We start from the raw sequence: 27,786 nt of genomic DNA on the forward strand, positions 1-27,786 counted from the left end.
GACAGTTTGCGTCCACTTCACAATGTGGATCCAGATGTTTTTAGAGGTTTTATAACATTGTCACGTTGTGTGATGCTGAAACTCAGGTGGCTCAGGTGGTCAAGAGGCTTGTCCACTAATGAGAACTTTGGGTTCAATCCCTGGCTTCTTCTGCACCAAGTGCTCCTGGGCGAGATCTCTGTCCGTGGAAGACGTGCAGATTATTTCTGTGATGTCTGGACACGTGAAGAACTACAGGTGAGTCTTCAGACAGAGAACCGAGTTGGACATGTCTTCTTCTAGGTCCTCAGATAACCTTCATTAGCATCCAGCTACTAGCAACCTTCAAGCCTTTTCACTGACGACTTGAATCAGCCCCGATCTCACTTCATGTTACTGTTCGTGTCCCCGTCTGTCCTCGCGTGATGCCTCCGTCCAGTTGGACTCGGAGCTCCAGGCCCCAGAGGAGAATCCGCCTTTTCCTCGATCATGCGTTAAACTGATTGTGAACCCGGGAATCCGAAGGGAGACAAAGCCTTTTCCCGCTCTTCCTTTTAAGTTGTGCAAGCGTTAGCATCGATCGGGCCCGTTCGCGGCCTTGAATGCGGACGAGTCACGACACCAGACAAACTCCGCGGCTCTTTAATAATAGAGCGCACCTGGTCCTTTCACGTCTGCATTCACCAGTCGTGAGGAGGGAACATTCCCTGAGTCCGTTTGGGTTTGGAGGGACCCTGCATCTGCCGCCTGGACAATGTGATGATGGCGGAGCCGCGGACAAAAGCTACAGAGGAATAGCGGGAATCGCACCGGCACCTGACTTCTTCCAGCTGACATCTCTGGCACTCAGACCGGGATTAACATCCAATCGGTTTCTCCCTTCCTGGGCTCAGGTCTGTCCCAACAGCTCGGCGCTTCAAAGAGCAGATGAAACGGGGCCGGTGGACGCTCGCTCTTCAGGGGAGCTGGCTTAGTTTAAAATGACAGGAAACACAAAGGAGAGCTGTGTTGATGTGCTGCCGAGTGTTAGAGTCCGGCGTGACGGCGTGACGGCCCGTCTTCTGCCCTCCTGTGTCTGAACTCCACAATACAACCGGCACGTACAGCAGATCCTCTTCAGAGGAGCAGGTTCAGAACTGCTGTGTCCACCATGGGACCAGTGAACCTCCTGGACACCACGGGGGACTGAGGGACGACCTGGACAGAATGGATCCGTCACCTTCACGTCAAACATCATCTGTTCTCTGCTCCATGAGAAGAATCCGTCCTGTCGGTTTGTTGTCTTTAGATTTGTGAAGACGGACGATGAGGATTTCACAGCTGTTCCTGGTGTGTCTCTCTCTCTCTCTCTCTCTCATTGAGTTTCTCTATAATATTTAAAGTTGCCTGGAGAGAACGCGTGCTGTCGTCACGAGGAACATAAATCCAATTTAACTTAAATCAATTAGATGAAGCACAGAACTCGAGGAGCGGTGAAAAGGTTCTGACGTCTGAGGAGAATCTTCATGTTGAGTTCGAAATGATTCCACAGAATATTTATTAGACACTGAAAGAATTCAGTGAATTCATCAGAAACACAAACAGCTTCGATGGAAACTTCATGAAAACACGGGGACATAATATGTCGACTCACGTTTCAGGTTAAATGTTTTATATAAAGATTATTAATTGACTTTATGAACTCGTTACATCATCAAGACTTTCCAGCGCTGACGGTTCTGCAGCTGAGTGGTTTTATTCTCATACATAACATTAATATGAATGTCATATATAAATACAACTTCATCATATTTAACATAAGTACAAGTGCTGAAGCCTCAGTGTACAAATAATCCTTCTGTTCAACATCAACATTGTTTGGTTTGTAAAAAAAACGTCAGAGAACAGAACACGTCACATGCACAAACTTTTCTTCAGGTGTATAATTAAAAAGAATGAAGTCAGAAACATAAGTGACTCTTAAATGTTCCGGTTGTTCCTCGTTCTGAGACGTTTTCTGTCGCTGCGGTTGAGGAACAACTTTTTATCACAAACTCCAACAGGTTTTAAAAATGGTTCCTACAAATAAATAAAGAGACGAGCATTCGTTGTTGTGCTGAAAATCTGTGAGATTTTATTTGCCCTGGGCTTCGATATACAACCACAAAGACACTGTGCAAAGAAAGCAAAGATTAAGTCACACTTACGGAGAGTCGGCAAGCACATAAACAAAAGTGATATTATTATCGTACAGGGTTTAACTGCCAAACAAGAGATCATGCTACAAACGACTTAGAAACCATTGAAATGAAAAAACAACCACTTCAACCCAAATGTAGAAATCATTGTTTAAAATATACCGTTAAATTCAAAGTCATTCAAATCCGATATTTTTACTTTAACACTGTTTTTCTTTTGTTTTTAATCATCTGCAACAACCACCGGACACTTTACAGCCTGAGGCTGCGACACGACTCAACGATGTAACATGAATTCACACGTTCACCGCCGCGACCCACGGTTTTTATTTCTTACAGAAAAAAAAACTCACGCGCGGGAAAACGTGAATCTGCAGCCGAAGATCGGAAGCTGCTCTGGGGCCAAATTCACAATGAAACACAAACACACTTCAACAGAGTTCAGAGCTTCTGCTCCGATTCACAACAGCTTGAAAACATCAGAAGTGAAAACGCGAGGACTCGTCTGGACGATGATCTGAGGTCACAGTTTTCTGAATGAGACATTTTGAAAAGCGTTTGGCGTCTATGGCCTCGATTAATCTGAGAATCAGCGACAAGTGATTCTGTCACATCAGCTGTGAAACACTCATTTTACGTCTGTCTCCACTTCCTCCGCCCTGTCGTCTCATAACCGACCTTCAAGTTTCTGACGCTACGTCCGACAAACACCTGAAAACGTTGGAGTCATTTTTGAAACAAGTGGTAAAGAGCTGAGAGACTTCAGTTGTTTTTCTTGTTTCAGCAAAAAAAGTAAAATATTCCCAGAGTTTCTGAGGTTCCAGCTTCTAACATCAGAAGACTTCCTCTCGAGCGTTCATCGGGACAAAGTGAACATCTCTGGGTTCTGTTTCACACACGTGACGAGCTGACAACTAAATTTAATTCAGGGACGATGAACTGATTTCATCAACAGCCTCTGTTGAAATGTGAAACTTTGAATAAAGGCTCTTAAATATTCACTTGACGGCTTCATACATGATGTCGTACAAAAGGCCGAGGTTAAAAATACACGTCTGTAAAAAGTCAGGAGGTGTCGAGTAACTTTCTCTCTCTCTGAACGATTCAAAATAAAAATCATCGTCAGACAGTTTTTTCAAACACGAGGTTTAAACTTCTGAACGATAATGAAAACTTTATCCACAAGCTTTAAAGTCATGAACGGAGCTCATTGACGTAACGCCTCAAACTAATGATCGGACGTTAACTTTGTACCGATGATACGTTTTCTTTATCGATGCTGAAGACGGAGTTTTACAATATTTGACCTTTAGTCCAAAAATACTTTGTTTACCAGGTTTTATAAGTTTTCTCTTCTGATGCGAGAAGCTGGAAAACGTCTCTGATTCTTTTTCTGCTGATTAACTGAAAACATCACGAAACTTTACAGGTTAAAGACGAACAGACATTTCTAGCTTAGCTACGGTTGCTAAGTTACAGCTTCAATCAAAACACTCCTCCGGCAGAAGGCCGTTTTAAATTTGGCACAAGGTGAAACACAAAGTGATAAAAACTTGATTGTATCTCCGTCCTCCACATCGACGTCCTTGGCTTAACAAACATACATGTTTCAGTTTTTTTAAAACTTGGATTTTAAGATTTCATCTTCTAAAAGTGCAAGCAAGCGAGTACAAATAAAGCAAAAGCGTGTGAAGCATAACCACATTTTCATTTCATTTTTTTTTTTTTTCCCCAATACAGAATTGAAATCTTAATCAAAGCGCAGAGTTAAAAAATATACTAAAAAACTGTCTTAAAAACAGGAATAGAAGCGGATTGGTATTGCTTTAGCTTATTGATAGTAATACATTTCCGAGCTGGTGGGACGAGGGACAAAGTCACAAAATACAAAAAAGACAAATGGAGTAAAATAAAATTAAAAAAAGAGAATTTGCACGTGAGCGACAGCGATGGAAGATATCGTCCTTTTGTTTCGAAGTGCCATAAACAATATCCTCACGTCCTCCTCACTCGTCGTCGCTCTTGCTCTTGTCTGACTGATCCTGCGGACGGAAGAAAAACAGAGTGAGTGAAGAGACGATGCGGCGCGAGGAAGATTCGTTCAGCACATCGACGGCAGGTCGCACGGGTCGAGAGCCGAACACATCGACACCTTGGATGAGACGGCACAGAGGAAAGATGGAGAGCTTTAAAAAAAAAAAAAAAAAAAAAGAAATCCAGAGGTCTCAGTTTGTGATCTGTCGCGAGAAGAAGGGACGAGTTTCCTCTGAACACAAAGGACAGCTGAGGAAATCACACACCAGGGTTTACGTTCAGAGTCATGTGGTATTTATCGGAGCTGTTTACACAACCTGACCGTTCAGCTTCACTCCTGCTGATGCTTCAGAGAACTTCAGCTGAAAATCTGATCTAATGAAGAGAGGAAATCGTTTTATTTGACATTAACGTCCGTGTTTTTCGGCCGTTTGAACTCCAGGGTCTACGTCTGTATCTTCTCTCACTATATATATATATATATATAGAACTTGTATTTAAGCTCAATTTAAAAAGAATTCTACAAACCACAGTTGTTACCACATTTCACACTGGACGTAACACGCTGAGGCAGGAGACGGAGGTCGTAACGTTCCAGTATAAAAGAAAGAATGTTATTTGACATCGATTGAAACAGGATCATCTTCCATCGAGCACAACATTCTGTTCAGATCTAAAACTGGAAAACATTTTCAGAAGGTTAATTACATCACAACGTATTTGTCTTGGTCCTAAACGGATTCACGGAGGAGACCGGGACGACGTTACTCAAATGGGAAAAAGGTCTTGGATCCAACCGATGATCCGATTTGTTGAAATCCTCCTGATGGAAATGATGTTTGGCTGAAGCCGACCTGCTCTGGATCTCACTGCTCATGACTGAAGCCTCCAGAGACAAACTGAAGCGGAGACGACTGTGGGACATCAGCGAGCGAGACACAGAAAAGTCGTCTTCTCGTCAGTTAATGCGACCTCATGCGCCTCGGGGGTGGAGCTTCAAAGGGGAGGGCTGATGGCGGAGGGTGGGATTTATCTGCTGAGTATTTTGAAAGCTGCTCTTTAACTTGACCGTCCCTCTGCAGCAGAGTTGAAGCTCTGGCAGTTTTATCTGTCGTCGTGTTTAAACATATTTTCTTCCTCTCGTCATTAGATGTATTTTAAAGATAAACACTTTCCTCTCACGGCGACGTGTCGACCGTCAGCAGCGGACGCTTCAAACTAACATCCAGCTCAGTGAGCACGTGGAGAAACACACTGATTCATCTGTGTGTGGACGACACGTCGGGCCGATTCCTGCAGACAGCCGTGAGCTGCGTTAGCTCCCCGGCGGGGACAGAATTACTCAGAAGTCTGATCCAAACACGGCGTCACGTCTCTCAGAGATTATCTCTCTCAAACAAACTCAAACGGAGACTCGGTTCTTCAGAGTCCTGACACAACATCCTGCGAATCAGCTCCTCTGAGGCTCATTATTCAGGTTAACGAGGCTGATGGGATCATTCTTCATGCACATCGAAGTAAATCAATTTCTCCAAAGCAGAGATCTCTCATGCAGATGTAACTAAACTAGGATTCAGAATTAATTAAGAAGAAAGTTGTGTTTTCACACACGGCCGACGATTCAGGAAAACCTCCCGACTTCAGTGCAGATCTAAAAGCAGCTTCACACCTACACACTGTCAGAGTTCAGAGCTCAATTAACTTGAGCTTCGGAGGAGGAGAGTACCTGGAGAACACACTCTTGCCAAAGGCGAGAGTGCTGCTGCTCTCAAATGTGTAATTGGAAAACACTGGAACGACATTAATGGAAACCCAGAGGTCTGTCGGTCAGTTTGAGTTGTTGCTAATTTCCCCGGTGATTTTAAATAGAACATGACATCTGATTTGTTTTTTTTTTTTCTTCAGGAGCACATCTCCACTGTAAACTCCGTCACTCAGCACGACACCCGACTCTCAAGGAAGGAAACGAGGAGAATACACCGGCTGCACGAGATGCTCTCACATTCACCTCCAGCTGAACCTTCACACGGCCGCTGGTGTCCGAGTGGCAGAGAGACTCAAACAAGGGAACTGTCTGGATATGAGTGAAACACAAACGGACCGGATTGAGTCTGATCAACAGGTCAGTGTTTCAGAAGGTGAAATTCAAATCCATGCAACAAAGGAGCCCCTGGAAGCTCCAATTACCCATAATACCGCTCTCTGCACAGAGACATGTGCCTTTAACAGCAGCAGCAGAACCATTACAGGCTGAGAGGTTTCCAACGGCTCCTCTTTAAAACTCTTGATGACCCGTTAAAAACAATTAGCTGAAGTTATTACTGAGTAATGATTTCAATGAGTGTGAAGTAAAAGGAACTTCTGACTGAGCTGAAAGTTTAGACTTCAGCCAGTTTCCTCCAAAATACCAAAGGTCAGGTTGGTGCCCACATGAACGATTCAGAGGAAAAGAGGAAAGTAACTCGTGACTTCGTCAAGTCCTTGTTTGGACTGAGCCAAAGAATAAATATTTCATCGTAAATTATACGTGATAGATTAATTTAGTAATAACAATGAGCTGTTTTCAGATTAATGAGGCTAATTAAACACACTGATCCCTCTCAGCCAAAACAATAACTGTGTCTTCATCCAGCTCACGTTTCCTCACGAAACGCAGACAAACTCTTTTCTGCAGAAAATACCTGCGTCTGAATTCCTCTGCTTCAAACCTGCTCGTCTCCAGAACGCGGGCTCTTCTGTGTCACAGTCAACGTGTCTGCAGACATTTAACGGCAATTATAAAATCAAACAACCAAACAGCCGAGGATTGGAGGAGGAAACAGGCTCCACCGAGCTCGGGAGACACTTCCTGTTGCTCCTCTCTGCTGGTGACTGACGCTCATGACAGGATTTGATGACAGTGTAACTTCCATATGAATTCACACGAAGGCCTGTTTGAAAGTCACTCGCTTGCATTTGTGTTCTCTGAGTGAAGATCGCTGTTTAATTTCAGCTGAAGATGCTAACGGTGAAGGTGAAATGCTGCGGAGTGGAATGACCTACATTATCATCCTGGTCGTCGTCGCTGTCGTCGTCGCTGACCACCGGCTTGGCCTTCCCTCTGCTCTGCCTCTTCTTGCCTTTGTCATAGCTCCGCGCCTCCTTACTCAGCTTGATCTTAACCCGCACAGACTTGGCTGGATGGACACACGGGAGGAAAGCAAAGGTTCGAACAAACAAGCTCTTACGTCACTTTTTTTTTATTAGTCACAAAAACATTAATTACACTCATTTAAGTCTCCACCCACATCTGGGCTCCGAGGACACGTTGACTACCTCCGGCAAGAAGGTTTACGACGTTTGTGTCCGTCCACAGCGTTCGCTTCGTTGAAACTCAGAGGACGCTGGGATATCGGCCAAGGAAGAACTCATCCATGGGGAAGCGTCATTCTCTAACAATGCGTTTGATATTTCTGTCTTCAAGGAATGAATAATATTCAGGGGACTGATATCTGCGTGTGAAATTTACTGAGTTTGAGACTTTGGTGGATGTGTGCGCTCTATTGAGTGTCGGTCTGTGTGCGGGCTGCACATCTCAAGAACCGTTCATCAAACGGACACACGTGTCTCGTTAGAGGCCCTGGGGGGTGCAGACTTTGGATTTGAAAATAGGTGCGTTCAATATCAATAAAAATGAGATCAGATATCGTATTATTGTATTTAAACTTCCCCACTGAGCGGTTTGAAAGAAGCACGATGTAAATCTTGCATTCACAGGGTTTGCAGCGTAGAATTGAAACGAGCTGACATGTGAGTGTGTGTGTGTGTGTGTGTGTGTGTTTTAAATGCATTTACACCAAAGAGAGCATCTTACCCTCGGCCTCTGACTCATCCTCGTCCTCCTCTTCCTCGTCGCTGTCGTCGTCGCTCTCTTCGTCCTTGGCAATCTTCTGCCTCGCGCTCTTGAAGACCGACTGAAGGACAATGGAGTCTTCGTATATCTGCAGGCAAAAAGAAAAAAGAGACTGGCTGATGGTTACGTTTCCTCAAACAGAATGAATTATACCGGGAATATCGAGGAGAGCGAGCTGCTGAGGAGAGATGAGGTCAAAGCAAAAAAAAAAACTGAGGTGAAGATGAATGATGAAGAACAGATTTCCAGATGGAAGCAGATTCAAACTGATAAAAACAAATGTGTGTGTTCACTGAACTAAAATAACCTTTGATTCAACCTCTTCTCAGACGTTTGGACACATTTCATCAGTCCGGCTCTGACGGCTCGAAAGTCGTGACATCTGCGTTTGGGGAAACCCACCGCATTCGACTGACGCATCACATTCACGCTCCTCAGAAAACCAAGGTTATGTAAATAAACCAAATGATAACAGACACTTGAATATTGTCAGACAAGCTTATCTCGCTGAGCGACCCACGTAAGTATGTGACTCAAGTCCGCCGAGGAGCCCACGCTCACGACAGCACGAGTCAGCCTCACAGACGTCCGACCCCTTAAACAGGGACAAGGAGATTCTTTAATAACCCTGCCAGAGACTCCAGCAGTAAATTAGGTCAACGTGAGAGTCCACCATCCAGTGAGTCTTTGTCTGGTAATGAACTTTCCCTGAGGGGCTTCGACCAGGACAGAAGCAACCGGGCCGACTGCGATTCACGGAAACTGTGCAAATGTTTCAGGCACTCGGTAGGATGCTGTCATGACTGGTTCATTTTTTATAAGAGCCCGACCGAGATGGATTATTGTGGGTCGATGCCAGCGAGTGAAATTATTCTGATCTCAGGAACAACGTGCGAAATGCAGAAATTTATTTGATGTTTGACATTTTAAGAGTTGAAACTATAATAAACAACTAAATAATATACGACCAAATACTGAAATCTAATAAATATATATAAACCCAAAAAGTCTAACGGGATTTCAAAACATTAATGCAAATCTTCTCTTCATTGCATATTCTGAAAAATAAAAGTTTTTGTATCTGAAAACAAACATCAGTACGTCTGTCTGACGACTTTTATCAGCAAACCAACAGAATCGCTCAGGCTCTAATACTCAACTAACTTGTGAAGGAGAAACCAGGTTTGAATCAATATTCCACGTGGCCTCCCTTTGCCTTTAAAACCAGCATCATCGATTCTCCGCAGTAAACTTCCGAGGTAGTTCAAGGTTCTTCTCTGGATTTAGGCTGAGTCCTGTTCCTCAGGTGATCCCACACTGACTGAACAGGGCTCTGCTGCTCTGCTGCTCCACACAACTGAACAGTGGAGGTGAAACTGCACTGAGGAACAATTTGGAACAACAGCGGCAACATTAGGCCTCAACGTCGCTCCCAGGGGAACGTCGTCATCATGCTACTCAGAGAACCAGGGTTACGCGTAAAGTAACCTGAACTTTTCTGTGACTACTCAGTCGTAGAAGTAGTTGATAGTTTCCCATGAACTGATTAAGCGGTTAATTGTCTGAGCCAGAAACCTGCAGACCTCTGGCTCTCCTTCACACATGGTTAAACGGCACATTAAAAAAAAAAAGAAGACAGATTAATTAGGCAAAGTGAATTAGAGAAAATAAGATCAGGCAGCTGGGATTCTGACCTGGGATCCCTCCAGGTTGAAGGTCTGCGCGTTGTGACAGAGCAGCATCACGTCCTTCTCCAGGTCTCCTATGTTTCTGTATTTATGACTTCTCACACGTTCCTGTGAGCAGGAAAACAACCAAAAACAACAGCGCCCCCGTCAGGCTGTGCAAGGCTTCAGTGGACAGTGGACCGTCGGAAGCATGTCACTGCTCATATTCATCATACCTTGATCTTTTTGAAGTCCACAGGTTTTCTGATCAGCTCGTAATATTCTGGGAGCTCCTTCCTGGACGGAAGCTGGACAAAGACCTCGCTCAGTTGTCGTCCTGACCTGGAAACAAACACAAGGGAATTCAACTTTAAGTTCATCATCAATCAAACAACAGAGGCCTCGTGTAACTGAACACAACAGCAAAATCACATTAGATCATGAATTAGATTCATACTCTAACCTGTCCAATGGCAGAAACATCTATCTACCAAAGTGTTTTGTTGATTCTCCAGTTCAGTCAATAGCTACTCTGCATTTTCTATTTCAGCCTGTGCACGTCAGTGGAAGAACTGCGTTGTTGTGACACGGCAGATTTCTCTGTGGGAGTAGTGAAGGATTATCTTATCTTTTTCTAGGCAGTTAGTAGTAAGACAAAGGAGTGGAAGCCTCCAGTAAATGGTCCCAATGAATGGTTGTTGTGGCTGAATGGTCCCAATGTATGGTTTTGCCGATGCATTGTCTCAATGAATGGTGAGGTCAGTGTCGTGCATCGCATGTAAGGTTATGGCCTTAACCGGAGAGAGCGACTCGATTTCACCGTCTTGTTGAAGTGAAAAAAAAAAAAAAAAAAAAACAAGCAATGAAAAGCAATTAAGAGAAAATGTTGCAGCTTTGTGATGAATACGTCGCAGGCTGCCGAAGATCCTTTATGATCCTTTACTGAATGTACCAGCAAACTCGATTTCTGATGAAGAATTCACGGATCCTTGTGGACGGTCAAACTTTGAGGATGAGATTTTCTATGTTGTTCCATCATTTATGAAGAAATCCCATTAAAGGACCAAAACCAACTATGACTGTATCCAGCTGATGAGTTGTGTCTGGTTTAGTTTATTGATATGTCAGCTCGAGCTCTGTTGTTGTCCAATAAATAAAAAGAGCACATCCATGAGCCGCTCTGTCGCACTGGGCGACATGTTCCCAGTTACTAAGACATATTGACACTGTGCTTTCTTCAGATACAGCTCCACAGACTCACAGTGATCACTGCACAACTGCACAACTACACGACTACACTGCAGATAAGACGCAGTTAAATGAAGCATTAAAAAAAACATGCTATAACGCTTTGGGCCAGGTCAGCTGCTTCAAAGTTACAGTGGTAAACAACAAGCTGCTGAGTGCAGGGGAAAAGGAAGAGACCTGGGGAGACCTGGCAGCTGGAATGATAATTCAGATTGAACAAAGGTCGAACGAGTGGGATGTTGAATACACAAACACGACAGCAGCATCAGGTCAGGCTGCTGCTGCTGCTGCTGCTGCTACACAACATGTATGAGTTGTTGTGGCTCTATCTTCTCATTTTTCAGAAACATATACACTGAGACAGTCTTCACACTTTGAATATTTCAAGTAAAGGGCCTCAAATCAAAGAAGCAGAGATTATTTCACACCTTCATCACAGTATTCAAGGTTCTTCTGAAACAGTACGTGAGACGTCTCGCTGTCATGTTGACATGTCCTCTCATGTTTGAGTATATTTAAACGACGCTGTCAGGCCAAATGCAGGTAATTTAAGGATCACTGCTTCTTCAGCTGACAGTTAATCCACCGACAGAAGAAGCCACGCATGTAGAAGACTTCGAAACTGCCAAATTGGAAAGATGACGCTGTAAACACAAACAGCAGCTGAATTAATACGTCATGTTCTGCCTCCTGCTGCTCTACCCAGAAACCCCCCCCACCCCCCCCCCCCCCTCGCCTGCAGGCTTCAGTTCGTTCCTGTTCTTCACACGTGAAAAGCAAACTCTCGGAAAAATGTCTGGAATATTTAATAAAGACAATTTCCAGAGTTCATGTCTGAAAAGGGCTGTAGCGTGAGCAGGCCGCTCACTGGAAGAACACTTCAGACCACGGACTGGGCTTGGAAAAGCTACGCAAAAAAAAAAAAAAATTGAATGAGAAGTTTGCTTCACACTCAGCAGTTTGAGCAAGTGTGACTTTTTAAATCTGCAGTGATTTACTTATGAGCAATCGAGTTAAAGCTCCAGCGGATCAGAGAGTTTAGGTTCTGCTGCTTGTCTGTAAATCTGTAAAAGGCTCTGAGCCAAAACACACATCTGACTAATGAGGCTCTCAGGTTATCAGGAGCAGGAGCTGCACACTGGTCCCAGAGGACAAACTGAACATGGAGCACTTATCTACCTGGCACCTTTAACCCAAGTTAAAAACTCTCATCTCCTGCACTTTGACTGAATATTAAACACTGAACCAACATGCATTTATGTTTTTTTTTTAAAAGTCCTTGAAAGGTTTCGATTCTTTTATTTGAATTTGATTGTTTTTATGCTCTGGCTGTTTTCTTCTCTTTAATATTTTTTTTAACAGATTATGTAAATCCCTTTGAATGTGACACTTAGAAGTGCGCAGCTTAAAAACCCACTTTTTCGAATCTTAATTATACAATTTTGAGACATTTCCCCTTTTTTTTAAGGAGCTGACAGTCTAGAGACGGAGGAGTGTGACATGCAACGCAGGTTTGCTGGCTGCGAATCAAACCTTGGATATTGCTGTTAACCATTAATCATCACTGAACGAGATCAAGAGCGAATAACTAGCATCTAGGGACGGAAATGTTCGATCCATCGGTCTATAAATATTTTATCAACCTTAAACGGATCTCAATAATAATTTTTAAACCAACCTTGAATTTAAATCCCACAGTGAATCACATAAATATCAACAGCAAAGCTTTTTTCTTTTTGTTTTTTTCCCAAATACTTGACATTTTTCCAGTTGTTTCCAGATGCTGATTATCGTAATTTACAGTCAATGTTCACAGAGGATGAGCAAAGAAAATCTTTTCAGTGACACGAAGAGAAAAACAGGAAAAAGTTCTGTCGATTCTGCGTCTCACACTGTAAATACCCTCTAAAATCACGAGACTTTACAATCTCCTTACTAAATCAAATAATAAATGCCCGGAGTTTAACGAAAGCCCCGTGTAGACGCAGAGCCGCTCTGGACGATTTCAAGGCTGCTGATCTTAGATCCCGTGGTTATCGCACACTCTGCCGCTGCGGTGCCTCCGACTCCTGAACGTGCTGCGAGCTCGGATCCACTGTGTAAACTGTGCAGAAACAACAAAGGAGCTGGATGGTATGTTCAAAATGGAGCTTCCTGCTTTGATGTGTAAATTGTGATGCAACAGGGGACCCCTGGGAACAGACACTGGGATTATGGGAAAATGTGAGGCTGAGCACTTTGAATTTACAGGGTTTATTCCTATGGGTTGACATTAAAACAACTGTATAGGTGTGTGTGGTGTTTTTAAACTTTGAGTCTGCTTCATCGTGGACATGAACCCTCAACTGTTGTCTGGCTCCATTTAAGAAATAGGAGATAGTTAAATTCCAGGAAGCTTCAAATGAAACCAAAGAGGTGTTGTTTGTTTTATGAGGAAACAGATTTGAAAGCTGAGGAATCCAGAGTCCTGGAATCCTCCTCTCGCCGGTTAAGTGGGAGGAGCGACAGAGCGATGATTGAGATGCTCTGGGAAGAATAACCATCAACTGGGAGAGGAAAGAATTTGACTTCTGGAATAGCAGGTAGCGGTTTCCTGGAAAAGCTTCGGCGGAGCGCTCAGCCAATGCATATTTGAGTAATGGGAACACAAATGCACATGTTCGTCCATGCACAGGAGAGACAGACACACAAAAAACACACACACACACACACTTTTTGGACTGAGAGAATATGAGGATGTTTATCTCACTGTACGAATCCTAAGACATGACTTCATGTCTGTTTTCTTTTTCTGCTGACCAGGGAGAAATCTGTACTTTCCATTGGATGATCATGGCAGAGCTGTTTGCTACAGACTTCAACACAGACGAACTCCACACACACAGACACACACAGACACACGGCTCCCTTCACACACTCATGAACCACCTTCACCTGTGAAAAGAGGCGCCTGCTGTGTCTGTCAGCGTTAATGTGTTCAGTTCTATTCCGCCGCCGCCGCCACGGCGACGTTGACAGCACATTAATCAACGTCTACGGTTACATTCGGTCTCGGAGCTCTTGTCGGTTGTGACTCGAACTTGGTGAAACACAAAGTTAATGTACCTCTGGCTCATGATGCAAATGATCTAACTGTGAGATTCTTCGTCAGGAGAAGAAAGACCACATCTAATGTGATTCAGAAACAGACGACACAGTCACATTTTGAGACGGCGTGAGATGAGCAGGCAGACAAACGGCTCCTCTGTCAGGATTCTGCTCACGAAGGGAAACACGAAGAGCTATCTGTGAAAGTAAAATTCATTTCATGGAGCAGTGACTTGTGTAAGGCGGTTGATTACCAACAGTAGAGAAGACGTCTCTCTGTCAGAACGGAACTAAATTTTGTTCAGATGTTTTTTTAAATATATCTGACTTTAATTTTAAAAGTTTGTTTGCTACATTTAAAAAAAAAAAACACGACTCGTCTCTCGGCAGAAGCGATAAGAAGCTGAACGGCTCTACGTGCGAACAAACAGTGATCACAGCAGCTTCACCAGGCAGAGGACGACTTGATGTCTCAGTCCTGCTCCACTGACGTTCAGAGGAAGTTTTCTGTCCTCAGGACGTTGGACTCTTCAATGTCTCTCACGCTCACCTTCACTCTGCTGCTGAACTGTCTCACACTGGCTGTTAGACCTGCACAACTGTTACACAGTAGTTTGTACATTATATATTTATTATATCTTTCTGAGGAAACACTGCGGTGGAAACGTTCGCAATTAGTCGTCAATAAAAACAACGAGGACCTATTTTCAGCGCACTTGGTATTTTGGTGACAGGATGCATCTGGAGCATCTGGAAACAGGGAGAGATCGAGATGCACTGGGTGCGTTGGGGACGGAGATCGACTTAACAGAGCAGACAGTGTTTTAAACTTCTCTTATTCTTCCCTTTAAGGACAGTGTGCAACAGCGTAGTGTCATTCTGGTGAGGGCTGACTGTTAGAGAGAGATAGAGAGACAGAGAGAGAGAGAAACACTTTGACCTCCGTCACAGCCCAATACACATTCCTTAAATCTTTTTTTTTCCCCCGATGAACCTAATCAGCGGTGCTCGACAAAGGCAAAAGAAAATTCCCGCACAGACTGAACAGATAAAGGTTCAGTTTGATCTTAAGTCATTAAAATAAATCAATGTCCTCACCCATCTCTGTAGTTGATGACCGTATCGATGATGGTGTTCATTTGCTTGGTGAGTTTGGGGGGATTGGGGGAGAGCTTCTCCGCCGGTGGACGTCCACGTCTCTTCTTGGATTTGCTGCTTCCCTCGTCTCGGCTCGACGAGTCCTTGTCCTGTCGTCTCTTGCGTTTGCGCTTTTTCAGCCGGATCTCCTCCTCCATCTCCTCCAGGTTTCCGTCCTCGATGGCCTGGAATGTGAAAGGATGTACGTTTCATTTCCTTAAAGCATTTCTGTCATCAGATTCACAGTTCAAGGGGCGACACAGGAATAAATGACCTATTTTTGTTTTACAGTATTTTGCTTTTTGTGTTTCTTCAAGGTGACTTTCCTCGGACCCCGGTCCTCAGACCAATGTACCAGCAGAGGTCTTCTGGATCTGGATCAAACTGAACCGTGGTTCCGTTCGTTTGCAGAGTGAAACCACTTTTTGGGATGGTTTGGACTTTTTCCACCGATCACAGGAAGTCGGATGTGACAGATTCTTTTGCGAGGCTTTTCTCCAATTAGCAGAGCTCCACTATCTCTCTGTCGCATCAAACGGCCTAATGATGATTAAGAATTAACTACGATTGCACTAAATACTTCTGGGTATTTTGCGATCCAGCAAACTGAGCCACTACCAGCTGTATTGACTATTTCGTGAACCCAATAAAAGACAGGGAGGCCGGTGTCACACAGAGATAGAGAACTTTGAAATTGTGTTTTTTTTTCTTTTTCTTTCCTATAAGTCGCTTGTTTCTCTTCTTTTAATCAGAGCCGCTCTGAACCACAGCTAACACCTCGTACATACTGTCACCTTGGGCTCAAAGTGTCTGTCTGTTTTTTTCCCAGATACACCTGAGCCACAGTCATTAAATGGATCTGCCAGCCCGACTCTTCTCTCCAGGGTTGGATGACTCACGGTCTATTCGGTGTGGCTGACTGGGTGTTATTAGCATCACAGAGGGAAACAGAATCAAAGACAAACTCTGGAATCCAATTATGGTTGAGACCTGTTTTTCAACAGTGGATCATAAATTTGCTTCGTGAATAAAAACAAGGTGGTTGTTTTACACCTTGGATACTCTCATTGTTTACAAACATTTAACTTCCACAAGAGGATTTATTTCGTCACCGTTCAGCAGCAGGAGCTCGTCTCTAACACGACGAAATAAGTTGAACTGAAACTCTTCATATGTTTCAAACATTCAGCTTCATTAGAGGCAATAATAATGATTTAAATTCATTATGACTAGAACGTGATCGATTTAGTGGCTGAATTAAAAAACAGGTCGATACGATTCGTTTATGTTTGCAGATATTAAAACTTGTATTTCACAGAATAAACAATAAAGAGAAGATGTGCGTTCATGTTTAAATCTTAAAAGTATGTATATTGTCTTAGTTCAAGTTCTATATATTTGTGTTTTAGTTCATTTTATTTTGGGGTATGTGGGATATGTATGAAGGGCGTCACCTGGTGGCACATGTGTTACTGTTATTTACTTAATTTACAATGAAGTTATGACAGTGAAAGAATCACTGCCTTTGTTTTGATATAAAATGGCTGATATTTGTATATAAAGCAAATTCAGCTCCCAAAGTTCCATCACATCAAAATCACTACATGATCATAAAATTACATATTCTTATCGTCACCAAATCCAATTAGACCAAACCCCCTAACATGTGATCCCATTAAACACTTTGTTGATTCTGACACATGTTGTTCCTCTGTGCCACAGAACTCTTTTATCGTCACATCACTGCTGCTCTGTGACATTCTCCTTCGTTATCAGGAGCATTTGTTTGCTTTGAATCCATCTCACTCACACGGAGCTGCTGCTGTCAAAGCTGCACAGATGCAAACAGATGTGCTTTAATCCAGCGGTGAAAGGAAACCATAACACATCTTCTGTTTACTCCCGTTTCGTGTGACATTTTTTGAAGAATTAAAGAAAACTTTAGAACGTGGTCGGGAAGCTAAGGAGCACCGAGAGATGGATTTGATCGCAAAGACGACAAAGATCAAACGACGACTAAACAGACGTAGCAGGTGTGGAACACAAAGAAGTTTTAAACCTTCAGGATATATGACAACACTACAGACTGCAGCTGAAGGAATCGATGTTTTAAAGCAGTTAGTTATATATTTTCAATATGTTCACATTCTATTTCTGTTCTTTTGTGTTCAGACTTTACCCGTAGCCACTGCTTCTCAGTCAGCGCGTCACTGTAGTCCACATCTTGACGACAGCGCGATCCTCGGCCGAACAACTTCTCCTCCTTGTCTTCGTACGTGAGCCGCTCCACCTCAGCGTCGTCTTTGATGATCCAAGACGGCAGCTCGTCCTCCTCCATCAGACGAGGCTTGCGCTTCGGGTTGCGGGCGTCCTCCCGGCGTCGGTCCATGTCGAAGCGCTGGAGGAGAAGAGCAGGAAAAATCACATGGAGTCAAGCAGCAGATGACAATGCTGTTTTTAAAAAAAATATTATATCACACAAATGTAACCCGTGAACTCAAACTGTTCCTGAAAAAAATCACCACTGCATCAATAGATGGATGAATAATAAGCAATCAGGCCATGTTGTGATGTAATTATGTTCCCCACGGTCACTATGTGACATTCTTCCATTAACGTGTAATGTAAAGTGACAGGTACTAGCCTCACTGAGTTACAAGCCATTACACAGTGTCACCTTGTTTTACTACTGAAGAGATTAAAACTGTCGTGCAACCGCTGCACTCGCGGTGGTAGAGAAGTGGGGAGGTGGTGAGCATGAGGTGTGCGATGGAGAAGGTTTTGTTACGGGCGGCACGGTGGTTAAGTGGTTAGCACTGTCGCCTTCGGAGTTTGTATTTCCGACTCGTTCACAACAACAGGAACATGTGGGGAACGCTTGGGGGAGGGGTGGAGCCCGTAGAGCAGCAGGAGGCGCTGTGGAAAGATCAGTGTTGTTGTTGTTTACAGCTCGTCCACACCGGCGTCGGCTCTTATCACCGAAACATCTCAAACCTTATCGTCTCTCCAAGTTGACATTTTCGTCAGGAAAGCTCTCGGGGAAAAAAAAGGGTTAGGGTCAGCTGACTCAGACATTTACATTCTCACATGCAGCCCACTCCCATCGTCAGCTGGGGCCGACCCTCCTAACAATCCTCGAGGGATAACGGCAAATCACATTCAGCCGAGCTTCAGTTACAGGGTGTGCGTGAAGCATCTTAATACTCACTCAACAGTAAATCCATTAACACTCAGGACACTGTCGGATAAAGCTCTTTCAGAACGGGCCGTCTTGGTGCCGACCACATCCTGCGGCCTGATACTTCAATCACCGAGGAGTCGGCCTGGATCACTTAAATCCAGGTTTTTTTAAAATAGTCATGAAGGAGGTAGTGCCGCTTCAGGCTGTGTAATGCCATTTTAATTATTACAAAAATTTAGTTTTTAATATACGTAAGCTGCCAAGTGTGTTCTTTGACTGTGAGTCATGTATCCATGGTAATTTAGTAATTGAACAGTGTGTTGCCAAGTCTAAAAGGGCCTGAACAAAGATTAATGTTTGAGCCAGAATACCGATCTCCATGTGATTGACAACCCAAATTATTTTAGGGGCTAAGTATAGAAAGGAACCAGCTGTTCGTTAAAGAGATTCTAATTTAAATGTCAATAGCAATATATCTCACACGGACATTTTCTCACCATAAAGAGCTCAAATTCATCTTCAATGCGGGCGATCATCTGGTTCAGCGTTTCATCATCAGGCACCTCATCTTCCTCCTGCCATCACAAAGCAGAGGGAACACGAGAACATCAATAACAGAATGTGATCTTATCGCTGTCGATTTGAGCCTCGGCAGCAAAACAGGAGGTTCTCATGCTCAGAAACACAGATTTGATCAGACCCAATGTAAATAGCAGAAATTGCATTACAAACCCATTTAATATTCTAAATGATGGGCGGTTCGCTGGCTGATCATATCTACAGAGCTGTCTCTGGGCCCGAGGTAATTCAATCAAAACCAGCAGGAATAATTTAACAAGATGGGAAAAAAATCTATTCAGGGCCTCTTGTGTTCATTATATAATCCTGCCTGCTCAAACACATTACCACCTCTTGGTGTTGAGATGCTTATTCTAATTTTTTACCTCGTTCTGCTCCTCGTGCTCTAAAATGGCCTGGAGGAAGACGCGGCGCTCGTGGCTCGAGGACTTCTGGTCAAACATGCCTGCCTGGATGACCTTCTGATCCACGTTCAGTTTGTATTTGGCCGCTGCCAGGATTTTCTCCTCCACGCTGTTGACGGTGCAGAGACGAAGCACGCGCACCTCATTCTGCTGACCGATGCGGTGAGCGCGGTCCTGAGCCTGCAGGTCCTGGATTTAACAGACGAGAGAGAGAAACGTGAGACCGTTTCTGATTGGTGCGAAAGCGACGGATCAAATGTTTTCCACCGCAACTCCTGGTAAAAGTTGCACTTGATTGTAAAGAAGTCTGAACACAACTCTGTTCCCAAGCAGCAACGCGGAAAACAAACTAAACAAAACAAGCACATTTCTGTGCTGCTGCGCATCAGACCAGTCATAAACTCAAAACCCTGAAGGAGAAAATATCTGACAAAAAGTTCCAGATAAAATTTACTTTCTTTGACATGGTTTTTCTTGACATAAGCTGCATTCCCACTGCAGGAACTTTCCGCAGGGACGACTGGCAGACATATCCGCGCCCCTGAGACTGAACTTTCATCTGGATCCCAGTGTCTTCATGACTTTATTGCAACACGCGCTTATTGTAATAATGACGCAATGAAGAATCTTCAGACTCTGAGGCCGATATTCACTAAGCCTGTCAAAGTGTTGCATCAGTGCAGTTTCTCCGTCGAGCAGCGTATTTACTGAGACGTCAACGGGCCCAGCCACGGTTTATACCTTATCTGCATATCTGGAAAGCGAAAGAACAACAAAACAAAAGTGTTCCTGATCTCAGAGTATCAGTCGCTGAGAAGATATTTTTGGAACTGCAAATGTGAATTCAACTCGCCAGAGAAGGAAAGTTTAAATAGCTTCATGTTGTCAGCTCAACAAAAACATCACTGAGTGAATAATTCATCTAAATAAGGGACAAGGGACAAAATAAAAAACTTTGACTACATTACTTCTGCAAAACTGATAAAATAAAGCAGCACCAAGGACAGTTACACCAGACTGGAGCCATTTAAAGTCAGAAACACAAGGTGGACGATGCCGCGGGAAACACAAATGCTAAAGTTGGGGAAAAGCTGATAATTTAATAAGGTTCTGGGGTGAGAATAAACAAACAGTTGCATTGCTGCTTGTCTTGTCTTGTGTTACTTCATAATTCATCATTTGCATAAGCCGCGGTATCAAGGTCCACACATGCTCCACCGATCTCCAGTCAGTCTCAGCTGTCAATCATGTTTCGCCCCATTTTTATATCACTAATTAAAACCAAACTTTAAACATTAGCGAGTCAATTTGATGTGTCCACAACAATGATTCCACAAACTCTGCCTGAATCTCCACAATGTGCGGCGGTGATCGGTCTGTGGTCATGAATAACGTACGGCAATTTGCATTCCCTCTTCACTTCCTTTGCATCCCTGAACAAACATGCCCGTGACGTATGTATTGTATGGAGCTCGCTCGCTGACGGTTTCACCGGCAGCACCAAACCTCAGTATTTGACAGCCAACACAAGGGACACACATCGTGAGTGAATATCCCTTTAAATCTGCTCATCTTCATTTTTCGTGTGTCCCAGTAACACAAACCGCCAAACCTACAACCAAACAAGTTTTCTGCAATCACGCATTCACGCTGTGAGCAGCAGTGTCCTCACAGGGCAGAATAACAAAGTGAGCTGGTGGACAGACCTGGTGGGGATTCCAGTCACTGTCAAAGATGATGACAGTGTCGGCGGCCTGCAGGTTGAGGCCGAGGCCACCGGCTCTTGTGCTGAGCAGGAAGATGAAGTACTGCGATCCTTCCTCATTAAATTTCTTCAGCAGCGTCGCTCGATCATCAGACTTGGTGGTTCCTGAAACATCAAACATGATTATATTTTGGAAATGTGGAGTTTTGTTGAGGCAACTTTGAAAAGTCCGCTCTCGCTTCTTCTCGTCATTCGGATGAAAGAGTGCCTTGTTTGAGGGAAATTTAAAATGTCACATGTCCCCTCGCTGTGCTGCGTCTCTGACCAATTACAGGGTTTCAGAGGTGTCTCAAAGGGCATCGAGGGGCTTTAATTGAGCAGGGCTCAGAATGAGGAAACCATTTACCACCCACTTCATGTGTCTGATTAAATCATGACACCTAACGAGGGCCACCGCTGCAGATCAGAGACACGTCTTGATTTAATTTACTGATAAAAGTGACGTGTGGATGGTATAAATGTAAATGTGGGCGGCTGTGGCTCAGCACATGGAGCGGGTCGACCACGAACCAAAAGATTGGCGGTTCGAATTCGTCCACATGGGGAATCATCCTTTGGTGACAGAGTGTGTGATGAATGTGGCTTGTGCTTATCCATATGATATATTATTCATATATTTCAAGTTGTATGATTTAATAAGGAGATTGGGACGTCATGTGATCGTCTAATGAGAGATCGCATCCGTGTGCTGGAGTCGGTGGTAGAACAGAAACGCAGCGACCCTCCATCGCAAGCTCAGGACGGACAAATCAAATGTTAATGTGTTCACAGATCTCACGTGAGTTAGTAACGGCAGGTTTGTTCTGGTGTAGGAGACAGACAGTGTGTGAAGGTGCTACACAGATGTTTAGACAGCTCGTACAATTATAAACTATATATCTAATGAAGCAGAAGTCTGAATCTTTAAACATTATTGAAGGTGCGAGGTTACCATCGAGACGTAAATACTGGAAGTTGCGGTAGCTGAAGTAGTCCTCCATGATCGTCATGAGAGTCGTCATCTGGCAGAACAGCAGGACTCTATGGTTGGTGGCGTGAAGTTTCGGCAGGATGCGATCCAGGAGCTCGAACTTCCCAGAGGCTCGATACAGATCGGGCCTGAGAGGAGACGATGGAAATAAACACATAATATTTCCTACATGACCAGACAACAAATGTTTTTATGTGTCATGTGGTTTGAACGTGCCGGTCTGATCAGTGACTCCTGAGAGATAAAGTCCTGAGATAAAGTCCTGAGATAAAGTCTGGTGGTAAATAGAGTCACGATGATGCGTAGGGATGAAACCACCTCTTTACATTGTCTCTTTAAAATCCAGTTTTCAACATCCCGGTAAAACGGGGTCAACACGAAAAGTCCATGATTAAAGCTGTGTGTGTTACTGACAGGGAGCAAATTGATATGTCACAAATCTACCTCAATAAAAACTTTTCATTTAATTAAGAACTTTCTTGAGTTTCATAATGTCGGCAGTTACAGAAAATACTCAGCTCATTGTTTTAATCGCCTCCTTCCGTTTGCTGCCAGCAGCTTTACTGTTTGTACTCTCTGTCAAAGAGGGGTAGGATTCTTTAAGCTGTCGTACAAATGAAGCTACAAACCTCCAATGTGGAGCTGAGATAATGTGGATTTAGGAGAATTAACAGTTTACATGAATCTTCAATGGTTTTAGAATTGTGTGTTAATGAATATGCAAATGTGGTGCAGCATTTAAAGGGGCAGCTGGGCCTTGGCGGAGGTACGCACTCATTACTAGTTGATTCTGGTCTTTTATAAAGCCGCTGCTGTTTGAGATCCCCCTGTGGTTAAACCAGAGAGGCAAACGTCCGCTGCTGCTCAGAAATATTAATACACTGCTGCTATGAATCATTGATTTGTGCTGCCATGCACTTTATTTAATTATCTGAAACACCAGCTGCTTAAAATGTGAACTTGTTAAATCACTTCATTGTTTAAATGAGCTTCAAACAAAGTCAAGGAGAAAGTAGCAAACCTCGGAAACAATGCTGCTCTCAGTGTCAAATAAAAACCCTCCGGGTGTCATTTGTTTCTGAAAATGTGAATTTTGCTCAGAAATAAAATCAAATAAAACAGATATGAGATGAAAAATGGTTTTACATACAAGCTCTTGACAATACTCGTGTGTGTGTGTGTTTGAAATGTTTAAACCTACCCACTGATTATGCCATTTGGATAACCCAAGTGCTCTGCAAAGGATTCCTGTAACAGAGAACACTTACTGCTTTAAATGAAATAAGGAACAATTAGCAAACAGAGTCCTACATTTAAATGTAGTTGTGCCGGAGACCGAGCTCTTTCCGGAGGTTTTCACAATCGGGTTTGGTTTGAAGTTCTTAACCTGCAGATGCAGACGTCCGTACCCGGAGAAATACTCAAGTTTGAAACAGCTGATCTATAAAATACACGTGTGATTCATAACTCGGTCAAATCTAAGAACAAATAAAATGTCTGGCACTTTTCAAAGTGGCTGCTGAAGAGGCAGGATGAACAAAATCCTACGATGAACAATACAGAAGAAATGATGGCCTGATAATGAGTCTTCTGATTTCACACAAGAATCATTTTATGGGAGAATAGAAAGCGTTAAAGGTAAGTTCATCACTGGTAAAGAAAAAACACTGTCACTAGTTATAGTGACTTGCTCGTGACAGCAGCGCTCTGTGTCGAACAGCTCTCACCTCAATGTGCTGGAACATGTATGGATGGTTACAGATCTTCTTCAGCTGCATGATGGTGTTCATCAGGGTCTTCGCTCCTCCTTTACCCTGGAGGACATTGACAGTGACAATTCTCTTCATCACAGGTCACACAAGTCACACTGCTTTCAACCCGTCGTGATAAAAAAAATATCTATCGGCAGCGCTCACGATGAGAAACTCTGATATCTCTTCGGAAAAAACTTTCAGGATTTTGAGCAGCTGATTCAGAAACTCTTCTGACAGTCTTCTGCACAGAGCCCTGAAGTGAGGCTGAGAGCCGAGTTGATTTTCGGGAGTTTAATAAAATAAACGATATGCACGTCTTGTTCATGTCAAAGCACTTGCTTCTGAGAGCCCCAGTAAACTGTGACTTCAGTGACACAACACACTTTGGGAACCTTGTGATGTCAAACTGCGGAGAACTGTAAATCTCACTGAGCTCTCAGCCTTGTGGCTCGGTTTGTCAGCGCGACGCATCGATGAATCGAAGCGTTGACATTCGGTGAAGACACAGGAGCCTCGGCATATTTACCTTCTTGTCTTTCTCTGAGCCGTCCGTGAGAAGGATGCCTTTCTGCATGTGACGATACAGAACCTTCTGTATGGCAGACATGTCGCATTTGATGACGTACTCAACCTGAGGACGACAAAGACAAAGCTTTGGTGACACAGTCGCTTCTTTTGAACTGTGGGTGGTTTGAGCTGAAAACACATTTCTGGTCTCCGTCATATTCTTGATACATTAATAAAGAAATATGTTTTGTTTACATTATTACCGTCTGTATAGAAAAACATCTAAAGTTTTATTACCGATTTAATTAACTTCAAATTTGTTATGAGTAGAGCTGCAGCGATTTGTCAAATAAACAATTAGAACATTTATTTTTTAATGTTTGATTCATTTTTTGAGAAAAAAATATTCTCAAATGGGAGAATTATAATAATTTTTTGTAACAGTTTAAATTGGTTATTTTGAGGAAACAACAATCAATAAAGAAAGCGTTACAGCTGCAGCCCTGATTTTATGAATGTCGTCACAAAGTCCGGTCAGATGATGCACTCAACATTTCTTTCAGTGTAACCTCTACACAGCAGCACAGGTTTTATCCAAACTGTGCGGCAAACATTATCGTGCTCCATCAAATCAAAATACACAAAGCTTGGTTTCCATTTCACCTTCTCTGGCAGCTGAGACTCCACCTCCTTCTTCAGTCTGCGCAGCAGGAAGGGGCGGAGCACCTTGTGCAAACGGCGAATAATCAGGATGGTCTCCTCCTCGTTTAGGTCGACCTGAATGAATCGGAAGGCGTTGAGGGTAAGTACGAGTGAATAAATATCAACGCAGAGAATTCATCAGCCACTTGTGCAACTGCTGCTAAATCTGCCTCCTTCTACGAGGCCACATTTTGAATAATGTGTGAGATGTTTCTGAGCGCGGTTGTGTTGTTGTGCGATTGCTGATACCCTGCAGAGCTACTGAACACTGGTAGCAATGTGCAGCAATGTTTTCTGTGTGGGCTCCTGTATTATGTATGTGTGGCCGTTGTTTTCACACTGATCAACAGTTGGTGGTGGAAACAGGCAAAAACAAGCCGACCATGAAGACATCAACAAAAACAAATGATGCAGCTGCAGCTCAGAGTTTCTAGAACCAGAGATGGTTCAGTTCATGATCAGTGTCTTAACCTGAGCTACGGGTTCGTCCTGGAACTCAATTCTTTTATATAACTATATATAATATTCATATAATTATATATATATATATAATTATATATTGCATTAATTATTGGTATTATTATGCTTTTCCCAGCTTAAGTAAATACAACATTTAATGAATGTTAGAAAGAATAATGTGAGGAGACCCACTGGCTGAAGCAGTGGGGGTTTTTTTTGCCTCTTGTTTTTTTCTTTGTTGGCTTTGGAAACATTTCACTTTATGTTTTTTCGACAAATTGGGTTTACAGGTTTCCTCAGCCCCGGGCTAGACGTCAGCTGAGGGTGGACGGTGCAACCTTCTGTGACCTTCAGCGAGGGAAGTAGACAACGCTACCAGGACGTGTGGTAAAACATTAGGACCAAGGTTTGTTATGGTAGCATCCTCATTCACTAACAAGGATGTTAGTTTGTGACTGAGCTTGGTTTAAACTTTCAGAAAATGTTCCCTTTGAAACATAACGTTCAGCCTCGTCACTCGTTTCCTGACTGTAAATTTTAACTTTACTCGACTTTAATAACTTCCCTGTAACTTTACTTTAGGACTGACGGCTGTAATACCCTTGAAGGGAGAAAAGCCCCGGGGGCCAACAGATTTAAAGAGGGATCCATTTGAAGAAACCTTTTATCAGCTTTCAGAAGACGCACATTATCTCCACGTTTAGCAAAAGATTCGTCCGGGTGTAATGAATTGTAAAAATTGCAATTCATTCTGGGCAGACTGGCAGTGGCAGGCGGATTTCATTTTTATTAAAAAACTTTAAATACAAAAAAGACTTTTTCTTTTCTGAACTAAAATAATCAGTTGAATCTTTGGACGAGCGTTCGCCTCGGTCTGTGTGGCCTTGGATGCTGTGATTCTGATTATAAACGGTGTCCAAATGTTGCTGCTCCTGCTCGTACTCACCCTCTCCCCCGTCATGGCGAACGGTGCGTTGAACCACTGCTCGAAGGTGCTGCAGCTCTTAAAGATGGTCGGCAGGAGGAAGTTGAGCAAGGCCCACAGCTCGGGGAGTTTGTTCTGCAGCGGCGTACCGGTGAGGAGGAGACGTCGGGGGGCCACATAGTGGGTGTTCAGCACCTGGGTCAACTTACAGTGGTGGTTCTTCATGCGGTGACCCTCGTCCACGATCATGTACTTCCAACGAATCTGTGAGCGGAACGAGACTCATTCAGGGTGTCTGCAGGTTTCAACACGTTCAGTTTCAGAAGTTCTAATACCACGATGAATGAGATTAAGATCTATATCAAGTACAAGAGATAAGAAGGAAAACTGCTCTGAGAGCGATGAATGAGGGCTCTGACCTCATCATAGATCTGGTTTTATGTGGAAACTGTTATTAATACCTCCTTAAATTCAGCAGCAAGTGTAGAGCAACTGAAAAGGGCCTAGTCAATAACGTAAAGGGACTTTCAAACTCTTTTGCATGTCGTCATGTAGCTTCTGTTTACCGCCGCCAAGGAGATTCGATTTTCACATGTCAACACGCTGGATTACGCAAAAACAACTGAACCAATTCCCCCCAATCTTGGATGGATGGGGCCTGAGAAGAATCCATCAAATTGTGGTGTGGATGTAAATTAAGGAGCAGATCCAGGCTTTTATTTTCTAACTTTCTTTTACATTGCAACATAAGTAACGGGCCCAGGCCACAATGAGAACAAGACTATCATGTGTAGGGTTGTCCGGGCTTTCGCAAAAGGATAAGCTCCACTGACTGAGAGCCAGTGACTGTAAAAGTGCATGTGAATTCAAAAGTGTGTATTAAGCGTGTGTGAGACACTGAGTGTGTGAAGCGTGCAGAATGAGGTGGGAGAGTGAATTACACTGAGGGGACAGAGCTGATCTCTTTCACCTTGGCCAGTATTTGCTTGTCCTTAATGATGTATTCATAGGTGGTCAACAGGACGTTGAATTTCCCGCTGCGGAGCTGAGGTACGAGCCCGCGGCGCAGTCCAGGGGTGCCCTTTCATGCGGAGAGACAAAGAGCAAAAGACATCTTTCTGTCAAAACCAATCACATCTGAGACTTAGAATGAAAGAGACTTCTTTCTCTTACCTTGTAAGCAATTTTCACAACAGAGGGGGCCCACTTGTCAAGTTCATAGACCCAATTAGACAAAGTCCTGAAAAAAATGTCAATCATCATAGAAAATGTCACATGTGAGAACGTGGTTTGAATTTAGAGCAATTAAAGGTTTAATG

General features: G+C 43.4%; 1 protein-coding gene across 2 annotated transcripts in view; it reads right to left on the reverse strand.

Moving 5' to 3' along the window:
• Positions 1-2,069: 2,069 nt before the first annotated feature.
• The window catches only part of smarca2 (SWI/SNF related BAF chromatin remodeling complex subunit ATPase 2), a 41,016-nt gene continuing 15,299 nt past the window's right edge, over positions 2,070-27,786 (reverse strand). For both annotated transcript variants that reach the window (XM_069523291.1, XM_069523290.1), the window contains exons 17-34: positions 27,641-27,707; positions 27,438-27,548; positions 26,489-26,731; positions 25,045-25,158; positions 24,401-24,505; positions 23,848-23,934; positions 23,322-23,368; positions 22,082-22,248; positions 21,092-21,255; positions 19,347-19,574; positions 18,900-18,977; positions 17,401-17,619; positions 15,183-15,406; positions 9,986-10,091; positions 9,777-9,878; positions 8,044-8,170; positions 7,233-7,366; positions 2,070-4,198 (exon numbers count right to left, since the gene is read on the reverse strand). In XM_069523291.1, the coding sequence (XP_069379392.1) occupies positions 4,163-4,198; positions 7,233-7,366; positions 8,044-8,170; positions 9,777-9,878; positions 9,986-10,091; positions 15,183-15,406; positions 17,401-17,619; positions 18,900-18,977; positions 19,347-19,574; positions 21,092-21,255; positions 22,082-22,248; positions 23,322-23,368; positions 23,848-23,934; positions 24,401-24,505; positions 25,045-25,158; positions 26,489-26,731; positions 27,438-27,548; positions 27,641-27,707 (2,359 nt within the window). In that variant the 3' untranslated portion in view covers positions 2,070-4,162. The remainder of the gene's footprint in view (positions 4,199-7,232; positions 7,367-8,043; positions 8,171-9,776; positions 9,879-9,985; positions 10,092-15,182; positions 15,407-17,400; positions 17,620-18,899; positions 18,978-19,346; positions 19,575-21,091; positions 21,256-22,081; positions 22,249-23,321; positions 23,369-23,847; positions 23,935-24,400; positions 24,506-25,044; positions 25,159-26,488; positions 26,732-27,437; positions 27,549-27,640; positions 27,708-27,786) is intronic.

The sequence above is a fragment of the Paralichthys olivaceus genome, chromosome 4 (genome assembly GCF_024713975.1).
Source record: "Paralichthys olivaceus isolate ysfri-2021 chromosome 4, ASM2471397v2, whole genome shotgun sequence".
Taxonomy (NCBI): domain Eukaryota; kingdom Metazoa; phylum Chordata; class Actinopteri; order Pleuronectiformes; family Paralichthyidae; genus Paralichthys; species Paralichthys olivaceus.